The sequence below is a fragment of the Taudactylus pleione genome, unplaced genomic scaffold (assembly GCF_031769625.1).
Source record: "Taudactylus pleione unplaced genomic scaffold, aTauple2 ptg000926l, whole genome shotgun sequence".
Taxonomy (NCBI): domain Eukaryota; kingdom Metazoa; phylum Chordata; class Amphibia; order Anura; family Myobatrachidae; genus Taudactylus; species Taudactylus pleione.
Window position 1 is genome coordinate 986,028 of NW_028285327.1, and position 12,476 is coordinate 998,503.

The 12,476-nt window shown below is 48.2% G+C and overlaps 1 protein-coding gene across 4 annotated transcripts in view; it reads right to left on the bottom strand.

The window, feature by feature from the left end:
• Window positions 1-12,476, bottom strand: part of SHTN1 (shootin 1) — a 298,248-nt gene that overhangs the window by 99,301 nt on the left and 186,471 nt on the right. For all 4 annotated transcript variants that reach the window (XM_088459666.1, XM_088459665.1, XM_088459667.1 and 1 more), the window contains one exon: window positions 337-419. In XM_088459666.1, coding sequence (XP_088315792.1) covers window positions 337-419 — 83 coding nt within the window. The remainder of the gene's footprint in view (window positions 1-336; window positions 420-12,476) is intronic.

Consider the following 12,476-nt stretch of genomic DNA (forward strand, 5'->3'; position numbering starts at 1 on the left):
TATGGGTGGTGTGGTCACTTAAAATGGCTAAAAATTGCGGCCATTTTATGTAGAACTCAGAATGAATACCCCTCCACAATTGTAAATACAGGACAACGGGATGAACAGATATAACAGTGACATTACAAGGGATGCTGACACCTCATTCTAAATATATGTTATTCCCCAAAAGCCTTGGAATCAGATGCTACCGAACTTGATGCTACCGACGCAACTTGCGTCTTTAAATCAACTTGATGCCAGCTGGCTGGTGATGTCCACACCGTCGCTGGCGGCAGGAATCTCAGTCCTCCCTGTGGGGTGATTAACACAATTTATGGGACTTTTAAATCTTACCAGAATCTGTCAGTGAGGAACTTTCTTTCCGTGCCGCTGTGGCTGCCATCGATGGCTTCTTCCGGATAATAGACATCAGAGACCTGAGAAATGAAAGATGGACGTGGATTACAATGCAGAGGAATCACAGTACGCCATATATTGGGTGAAGGCACCATTACCACAAACACCAGCAATGTGCACCCCATAAACCCACTAATATACTGTGCACACCTACAGCACCACATAAAAAGACAGGGACTCATTGCATGGGACAAACACAACTCTCCCAATAAGACTTTCATAATATCACTTACATGGTGCAGAAATGCAACTACAGCACAAAGTGACAGGTCTGCTACACACCTATACCGACTATACACTGCCCGACTCCACTATATACACTGTACTCCTGCTATCAGTGTCCGTATACTCCTCATACTGTCTCTATACAGAGCACACTGACAGCAGGCCTCCCTCATCTGTACACCTCCTGTACTCCTGCTATCAGTGTCTGTATACTCCTCATACAGTCACTATACAGAGCACACTGACAGCAGGACCCCCTCATCTGTACACCTCCTGTACTCCTGCTATCAGTGTCTGTATACTCCTCATACAGTCACTATACAGAGCACACTGACAGCAGGACCCCCTCATCTGTACACCTCCTGTACTCCTGCTATCAGTGTCTGTATACTCCTCATCATACAGTCACTATACAGAGCACACTGACAGCAGGACACCCTCATCTGTACACCTCCTGTACTCCTGATATCAGTGTCTGTATACTCCTCATCATACAGTCACTATACAGAGCACACTGACAGCAGGACTCCCTCATCTGTACACCTCCTGTACTCCTCATACAGTCACTATACAGAGCACACTGACAGCAGGACCCCCTCATCTGTACACCTCCTGTACTCCTGATATCAGTGTCTGTATACTCCTCATCATACAGTCACTATACAGAGCACACTGACAGCAGGACTCCCTCATCTGTACACCTCCTGTACTCCTCATACAGTCACTATACAGAGCACACTGACAGCAGGACCCCCTCATCTGTACACCTCCTGTACTCCTGATATCAGTGTCTGTATACTCCTCATCATACAGTCACTATACAGAGCACACTGACAGCAGGACTCCCTCATCTGTACACCTCCTGTACTCCTCATACAGTCACTATACAGAGCACACTGACAGCAGGACCCCCTCATCTGTACACCTCCTGTACTCCTGCTATCAGTGTCTGTATACTCCTCATCATACAGTCACTATACAGAGCACACTGACAGCAGGACTCCCTCATCTGTACACCTCCTGTACTCCTGCTATCAGTGTCTGTATACTCCTCATACAGTCACTATACAGAGCACACTGACAGCAGGACTCCCTCATCTGTACACCTCCTGTACTCCTGCTATCAGTGTCTGTATACTGCTCATACAGTCACTATACAGAGCACACTGACAGCAGGACTCCCTCATCTGTACACCTCCTGTACTCCTGCTATCAGTGTCCGTATACTCCTCATACAGTCACTATACAGAGCACACTGACAGCAGGACTCCCTCATCTGTACACCTCCTGTACTCCTGCTATCAGTGTCTGTATACTCCTCATACAGTCACTATACAGAGCACACTGATAGCAGGACTCCCTCATCTGTACACCTCCTGTACTCCTGCTATCAGTGTCTGTATACTCCTCATACAGTCACTATAGAGAGCACACTGACAGCAGGACCCCCTCATCTGTACACCTCCTGTACTCCTGCTATCAGTGTCTGTATACTCCTCATACAGTCACTATACAGAGCACACTGACAGCAGGACCCCCTCATCTGTACACCTCCTGTACTCCTGCTATCAGTGTCTGTATACTCCTCATCATACAGTCACTATACAGAGCACACTGACAGCAGGACTCCCTCATCTGTACACCTCCTGTACTCCTGCTATCAGTGTCTGTATACTCCTCATACAGTCACTATACAGAGCACACTGACAGCAGGACCCCCTCATCTGTACACCTCCTGTACTCCTGCTATCAGTGTCTGTATACTCCTCATACAGTCACTATACAGAGCACACTGACAGCAGGACTCCCACATCTGTACTCCTGCTATCAGTGTCTGTATACTCCTCATACAGTCACTATACAGAGCTCACTGACAGCAGGACCCCCTCATCTGTACACCTCCTGTACTCCTGCTATCAGTGTCTGTATACTCCTCATACAGTCACTATACAGAGCACACTGACAGCAGGACCCCCTCATCTGTACACCTCCTGTACTCCTGCTATCAGTGTCTGTATACTCCTCATACAGTCATTATACAGAGCACACTGACAGCAGGACTCCCTCATCTGTACACCTCCTGTACTCCTGCTATCAGTGTCCGTATACTCCTCATACAGTCACTATACAGAACACACTGACAGCAGGACCCCCTCATCTGTACACCTCCTGTACTCCTGCTATCAGTGTCTGTATACTCCTCATACAGTCATTATACAGAGCACACTGACAGCAGAACTCCCTCATCTGTACACCTCCTGTACTCCTGCTATCAGTGTCCGTATACTCCTCATACAGTCACTATACAGAGCACACTGACAGCAGGACCCCCTCATCTGTACACCTCCTGTACTCCTGCTATCAGTGTCTGTATACTCCTCATACAGTCACTATACAGAGCACACTGACAGCAGGACTCCCTCATCTGTACACCTCCTGTACTCAAGCTATCAGTGTCTGTATACTCCTCATCATACAGTCACTATACAGAGCACACTGACAGCAGGACTCCATCATCTGTACACCTCCTGTACTCCTGCTATCAGTGTCTGTATACTCATCATACAGTCACTATACAGAGCACACTGACAGCAGGACCCCCTCATCTGTACACCTCCTGTACTCAAGCTATCAGTGTCTGTATACTCCTCATACAGTCACTATACAGAGCACACTGACAGCAGGACTCCCTCATCTGTACACCTTCTGTACTCCTGCTATCAGTGTCTGTATACTCCTCATACAGTCACTATACAGAGCACACTGACAGCAGGACTCCCTCATCTGTACACCTCCTGTACTCAAGCTATCAGTGTCTGTATACTCCTCATCATACAGTCACTATACAGAGCACACTGACAGCAGGACTCCATCATCTGTACACCTCCTGTACTCCTGCTATCAGTGTCTGTATACTCATCATACAGTCACTATACAGAGCACACTGACAGCAGGACCCCCTCATCTGTACACCTCCTGTACTCAAGCTATCAGTGTCTGTATACTCCTCATCATACTGTCACTATACAGAGCACACTGACAGCAGGACTCCCTCATCTGTACACCTCCTGTACTCCTGCTATCAGTGTCTGTATACTCCTCATACAGTCACTATACAGAGCACACTGACAGCAGGACCCCCTCATCTGTACACCTCCTGTACTCCTGCTATCAGTGTCTGTATACTCCTCATACAGTCACTATACAGAGCACACTGACAGCAGGACTCCCTCATCTGTACACCTCCTGTACTCCTGCTATCAGTGTCTGTATACTCCTCATACAGTCACTATACAGAGCACACTGACAGCAGGACCCCCTCATCTGTACACCTCCTGTACTCAAGCTATCAGTGTCTGTATACTCCTCATCATACAGTCACTATACAGAGCACACTGACAGCAGGACTCCCTCATCTGTACACCTTCTGTACTCCTGCTATCAGTGTCCATGTACTCCTCATACAGTCACTATACAGAGCACACTGACAACAGGACCCCCTCATCTGTACACCTCCTGTACTCCTGCTATCAGTGTCTGTATACTCCTCATCATACAGTCACTATACAGAGCACACTGACAGCAGGACCCCCTCATCTGTACACCTCCTGTACTCCTGCTATCAGTGTCTGTATACTCCTCATCATACAGTCACTATACAGAGCACACTGACAGCAGGACCCCCTCATCTGTACACCACCTGTACTCCTGATATCAGTGTCTGTATACACCTCATCATACAGTCACTATACAGAGCACACTGACAGCAGGACCCCCTCATCTGTACACCTCCTGTACTCCTGCTATCAGTTTCTGTATACTCCTCAAACAGTCACTATACAGAGCACACTGACAGCAGGACCCCCTCATCTATACACCTCCTGTACTCCTGCTATCAGTGTTTGTATACTCCTCATACAGTCACTATACAGAGCACACTGACAGCAGGACCCCCTCATCTGTACACCTCCTGTACTCCTGCTATCAGTGTCCGTATACTCCTCATACAGTCACTATACAGAGCACACTGACAGCAGGACCCCCTCATCTGTACACCTCCTGTACTCCTGCTATCAGTGTCTGTATACTCCTCATCATACAGTCACTATACAGAGCACACTGACAGCAGGACTCCCTCATCTGTACACCTCCTGTACTCCTGCTATCAGTGTCTGTATACTCCTCATCATACAGTCACTATACAGAGCACACTGACAGCAGGACTCCCTCATCTGTACACCTCCTGTACTCCTGCTATCAGTGTCTGTATACTCCTCATACAGTCACTATACAGAGCACACTGACAGCAGGACCCCCTCATCTGTACACCTCCTGTACTCCTGCTATCAGTGTCTGTATACTCCTCATACAGTCACTATACAGAGCACACTGACAGCAGGACTCCCTCATCTGTACACCTCCTGTACTCCTGCTATCAGTGTCTGTATACTCCTCATACAGTCACTATACAGAGCACACTGACAGCAGGACTCCCTCATCTGTACACCTCCTGTACTCCTGCTATCAGTGTCTGTATACTCCTCATACAGTCACTATACAGAGCACACTGACAGCAGGACCCCCTCATCTGTACACCTCCTGTACTCCTGCTATCAGTGTCTGTATACTCCTCATACAGTCACTATACAGAGCACACTGACAGCAGGACTCCCTCATCTGTACACCTCCTGTACTCCTGCTATCAGTGTCTGTATACTCCTCATCATACAGTCACTATACAGAGCACACTGACAGCAGGACTCCCTCATCTGTACACCTCCTGTACTCCTGCTATCAGTGTCTGTATACTCCTCATACAGTCACTATACAGAGCACACTGACAGCAGGACCCCCTCATCTGTACTCCTGCTATCAGTGTCTGTATACTCCTCATACTGTCACTATACAGAGCACACTGACAGCAGGACCCCCTCAACTGTACACCTCCTATACTCCTGCTATCAGTGTCTGTATACTCCTCATACAGTCACTATACAGAGCACACTGCCAGCAGGACCCCCTCATCTGTACTCCTGCTATCAGTGTCTGTATACTCCTCATACAGTCACTATACAGAGCACACTGACAGCAGGACCCCCTCATCTGTACACCTCCTGTACTCCTGCTATCAGTGTCTGTATACTCCTCATCATACAGTCACTATACAGAGCACACTGACAGCAGGACCCCCTCATCTGTACACCTCCTGTACTCCTGCTATCAGTGTCTGTATACTCCTCATCAAACTGTCACTATACAGAGCACACTGACAGCAGGACTCCCTCATCTGTACACCTCCTGTACTCCTGCTATCAGTGTCTGTATACTCCTCATCATCCTGTCACTATAAAGAGCACACTGACAGCAGGACCCACTCATCTGTACACCTCCTGTACTCCTGCTATCAGTGTCTGTATACTCCTCATACAGTCACTATACAGAACACACTGACAGCAGGACCCCCACATCTGTACACCTCCTGTACTCCTGCTATCAGTGTCTGTATACTCCTCATCATACAGTCACTATACAGAGCACACTGACAGCAGGACTCCCTCATCTGTACACCTCCTGTACTCCTGCTATCAGTGTCTGTATACTCCTCATACAGTCACTATACAGAGCACACTGACAGCAGGACTCCCTCATCTGTACACCTCCTGTACTCCTGCTATCAGTGTCTGTATACTCCTCATACAGTCACTATACAGAGCACACTGACAGCAGGACTCCCTCATCTGTACACCTCCTGTACTCCTGCTATCAGTGTCTGTATACACCTCATCATACAGTCACTATACAGAGCACACTGACAGCAGGACTCCCTCATCTGTACACCTCCTGTACTCCTGCTATCAGTGTCTGTATACTCCTCATACAGTCACTATACAGAGCACACTGACAGCAGGACCCCCTCATCTGTACACCTCCTGTACTCCTGCTATCAGTGTCTGTATACTCCTCATACAGTCACTATACAGAGCACACTGACAGCAGGACCCCCTCATCTGTACACCTCCTGTACTCCTGCTATCAGTGTCTGTATACTCCTCATACAGTCACTATACAGAACACACTGACAGCAGGACCCCCTCATCTGTACACCTCCTGTACTCCTGCTATCAGTGTCTGTATACTCCTCATCATACAGTCACTATACAGAGCACACTGACAGCAGGACTCCCTCATCTGTACACCTCCTGTACTCCTGCTATCAGTGTCTGTATACTCCTCATACAGTCACTATACAGAGCACACTGACAGCAGGACCCCCTCATCTGTACACCTCCTGTACTCCTGCTATCAGTGTCTGTATACTCCTCATCATACAGTCACTATACAGAGCACACTGACAGCAGGACTCCCTCATCTGTACACCTCCTGTACTCCTGCTATCAGTGTCTGTATACTCCTCATACAGTCACTATACAGAGCACACTGACAGCAGGACCCCCTCATCTGTACACCTCCTGTACTCCTGCTATCAGTGTCTGTATACTCCTCATACAGTCACTATACAGAGCACACTGACAGCAGGACCCCCTCATCTGTACACCTCCTGTACTCCTGCTATCAGTGTCTGTATACTCCTCATCATACAGTCACTATACAGAGCACACTGACAGCAGGACTCCCTCATCTGTACACCTCCTGTACTCCTGCTATCAGTGTCTGTATACTCCTCATCATACAGTCACTATACAGAGCACACTGACAGCAGGACTCCCTCATCTGTACACCTCCTGTACTCCTGCTATCAGTGTCTGTATACACCTCATACAGTCACTATACAGTGCACACTGACAGCAGGACTCCCTCATCTGTACACCTCCTGTACTCCTGCTATCAGTGTCTGTATACTCCTCATCATACTGTCACTATACAGAGCACACTGACAGCAGGACCCCCTCATCTGTACACCTCCTCTACTCCTGCTATCAGTGTCTGTATACTCCTCATACAGTCACTATACAGAGCACACTGACAGCAGGACCCCCTCATCTGTACACCTCCTGTACTCCTGCTATCAGTGTCTGTATACTCCTCATCATACAGTCACTATACAGAGCACACTGACAGCAGGACCCCCTCATCTGTACACCTCCTGTACTCCTGCTATCAGTGTCTGTATACTCCTCATACAGTCACTATACAGAGCACACTGACAGCAGGACTCCCTCATCTGTACACCTCCTGTACTCCTGCTATCAGTGTCTGTATACTCCTCATACAATCACTATACAGAGCACACTGACAGCAGGACCCCCTCATCTGTACACCTCCTGTACTCCTGCTATCAGTGTCTGTATACACCTCATACAGTCAATATACAGAGCACACTGACAGCAGGACTCCCTCATCTGTACACCTCCTGTACTCCTGCTATCAGTGTCTGTATACTCCTCATACAGTCACTATACAGAGCACACTGACAGCAGGACCCCCTCATCTGTACACCTCCAGTACTCCTGCTATCAGTGTCTGTATACTCCTCATACAGTCACTATACAGAGCACACTGACAGCAGGACCCCCTCATCTGTACACCTCCTGTACTCCTGCTATCAGTGTCTGTATACTCCTCATACAGTCACTATACAGAGCACACTGACAGCAGGACCCCCTCATCTGTACACCTCCTGTACTCCTGCTATCAGTGTCTGTATACTCCTCATCATACAGTCACTATACAGAGCACACTGACAGCAGGACTCCCTCATCTGTACACCTCCTGTACTCCTGCTATCAGTGTCTGTATACTCCTCATCATACTGTCACTATACAGAGAACACTGACAGCAGGACCCCCTCATCTGTACACCTCCTGTACTCCTGCTATCAGTGTCTGTATACTCCTCATACAGTCACTATACAGAGCACACTGACAGCAGGACCCCCTCATCTGTACACCTCCTGTACTCCTGCTATCAGTGTCTGTATACTCCTCATCAAACTGTCACTATACAGAGAACACTGACAGCAGGACCCCCTCATCTGTACACCTCCTGTACTCCTGCTATCAGTGTCTGTATATTCCTCATACAGTCACTATACAGAGCACACTGACAGCAGGACCCCCTCATCTGTACACCTCCTGTACTCCTGCTATCAGTGTCTGTATACACCTCATCATACTGTCACTATACAGAGCACACTGACAGCAGGACCCCCTCATCTGTACACCTCCTGTACTCCTGCTATCAGTGTCTGTATACTCCTCATACAGTCACTATACAGAGCACACTGACAGCAGGACTCCCTCATCTGTACACCTCCGGTACTCCTGCTATCAGTGTCTGTATACTCCTCATCATACTGTCACTATACAGAGAACACTGACAGCAGGACCCCCTCATCTGTACACCTCCTGTACTCCTGCTATCAGTGTCTGTATACTCCTCATCATACAGTCACTATACAGAGCACACTGACAGCAGGACCCCCTCATCTGTACACCTCCTGTACTCCTGCTATCAGTGTCTGTATACTCCTCATCATACAGTCACTATACAGAGCACACTGACAGCAGGACTCCCTCATCTGTACACCTCCTGTACTCCTGCTATCAGTGTCTGTATACTCCTCATCATACAGTCACTATACAGAGCACACTGACAGCAGGACTCCCTCATCTGTACACCTCCTGTACTCCTGCTATCAGTGTCTGTATACTCCTCATACAGTCACTATACAGAGCACACTGACAGCAGGACTCCCTCATCTGTACACCTCCTGTACTCCTGCTATCAGTGTCTGTATACTCCTCATACAGTCACTATACAGAGCACACTGACAGCAGGACTCCCTCATCTGTACACCTCCGGTACTCCTGCTATCAGTGTCTGTATACTCCTCATCATACTGTCACTATACAGAGAACACTGACAGCAGGACCCCCTCATCTGTACACCTCCTGTACTCCTGCTATCAGTGTCTGTATACTCCTCATCATACAGTCACTATACAGAGCACACTGACAGCAGGACCCCCTCATCTGTACACCTCCTGTACTCCTGCTATCAGTGTCTGTATACTCCTCATCATACAGTCACTATACAGAGCACACTGACAGCAGGACTCCCTCATCTGTACACCTCCTGTACTCCTGCTATCAGTGTCTGTATACTCCTCATCATACAGTCACTATACAGAGCACACTGACAGCAGGACTCCCTCATCTGTACACCTCCTGTACTCCTGCTATCAGTGTCTGTATACTCCTCATCATACAGTCACTATACAGAGCACACTGACAGCAGGACTCCCTCATCTGTACACCTCCTGTACTCCTGCTATCAGTGTCTGTATACTCCTCATACAGTCACTATACAGAGCACACTGACAGCAGGACTCCCTCATCTGTACACCTCCTGTACTCCTGCTATCAGTGTCTGTATACTCCTCATCATACAGTCACTATACAGAGCACACTGACAGCAGGACTCCCTCATCTGTACACCTCCTGTACTCCTGCTATCAGTGTCTGTATACTCCTCATCATACAGTCACTATACAGAGCACACTGACAGCAGGACTCCCTCATCTGTACACCTCCTGTACTCCTGCTATCAGTGTCTGTATACTCCTCATACAGTCACTATACAGAGCACACTGACAGCAGGACCCCCTCATCTGTACACCTCCTGTACTCCTGCTATCAGTGTCTGTATACTCCTCATCATACTGTCACTATACAGAGCACACTGACAGCAGGACTCCCTCATCTGTACACCTCCTGTACTCCTGCTATCAGTGTCTGTATACACCTCATCATACAGTCACTATACAGAGCACACTGACAGCAGGACCCCCTCATCTATACACCTCCTGTACTCCTGCTATCAGTGTTTGTATACTCCTCATACAGTCACTATACAGAGCACACTGACAGCAGGACCCCCTCATCTGTACACCTCCTGTACTCCTGCTATCAGTGTCCGTATACTCCTCATACAGTCACTATACAGAGCACACTGACAGCAGGACCCCCTCATCTGTACACCTCCTGTACTCCTGCTATCAGTGTCTGTATACTCCTCATACAGTCACTATACAGAGCACACTGACAGCAGGACCGCCTCATCTGTACACCTCCTGTACTCCTGCTATCAGTGTCTGTATACTCCTCATACAGTCACTATACAGAGCACACTGACAGCAGGACCCCCTCATCTGTACACCTCCTGTACTCCTGCTATCAGTGTCTGTATACTCCTCATACAGTCACTATACAGAGCACACTGACAGCAGGACTCCCTCATCTGTACTCCTGCTATAAGTGTCTGTATACTCCTCATACAGTCACTATACAGAGCACACTGACAGCAGGACTCCCTCATCTGTACACCTCCTGTACTCCTGCTATCAGTGTCTGTATACTCCTCATACAGTCATTATACAGAGCACACTGACAGCAGGACCCCCTCATCTGTACACCTCCTGTACTCCTGCTATCAGTGTCCATGCACTCCTCATACAGTCACTATACAGAGCACACTGACAGCAGGACCCCCTCATCTGTACACCTCCTGTACTCCTGATATCAGTGTCTGTATACTCCTCATACAATCACTATACAGAGCACACTGACAGCAGGACTCCCTCATCTGTACACCTCCTGTACTCCTGCTATCAGTGTCTGTATACTCCTCATACTGTCACTATACAGAGCACACTGACAGCAGGACTCCCTCATCTGTACACCTCCTGTACTCCTGCTATCAGTGTCTGTATACTCCTCATACAGTCACTATACAGAGCACACTGACAGCAGGACCCCCTCATCTGTACACCTCCTGTACTCCTGATATCAGTGTCTGTATACTCCTCATACAGTCACTATACAGAGCACACTGACAGCAGGACTCCCTCATCTGTACACCTCCTGTACTCCTGCTATCAGTGTCTGTATACTCCTCATCATACAGTCACTATACAGAGCACACTGACAGCAGGACTCCCTCATCTGTACACCTCCTGTACTCCTGCTATCAGTGTCTGTATACTCCTCATCATACAGTCACTATACAGAGCACACTGACAGCAGGATTCCCTCATCTGTACACCTCCTGTACTCCTGCTATCAGTGTCTGTATACTCCTCATACAGTCACTATACAGAGCACACTGACAGCAGGACCCCCTCATCTGTACACCTCCTGTACTCCTGCTATCAGTGTCTGTATACTCCTCATACAGTCACTATACAGAGCACACTGACAGCAGGACTCCCTCATCTGTACACCTCCTGTACTCCTGCTATCAGTGTCTGTATACTCCTCATACAGTCACTATACAGAGCACACTGACAGCAGGACTCCCTCATCTGTACACCTCCTGTACTCCTGCTATCAGTGTCTGTATACTCCTCATACAGTCACTATACAGAGCACACTGACAGCAGGACCCCCTCATCTGTACACCTCCTGTACTCCTGCTATCAGTGTCTGTATACTCCTCATACAGTCACTATACAGAGCACACTGACAGCAGGACTCCCTCATCTGTACACCTCCTGTACTCCTGCTATCAGTGTCTGTATACTCCTCATCATACAGTCACTATACAGAGCACACTGACAGCAGGACTCCCTCATCTGTACACCTCCTGTACTCCTGCTATCAGTGTCTGTATACTCCTCATACAGTCACTATACAGAGCACACTGACAGCAGGACCCCCTCATCTGTACTCCTGCTATCAGTGTCTGTATACTCCTCATACTGTCACTATACAGAGCACACTGACAGCAGGACCCCCTCAACTGTACACCTCCTGTACTCCTGCTATCAGTGTCTGTATACTCCTCATACAGTCACTATACAGAGCACACTGCCAGCAGGACCCCCTCATCTG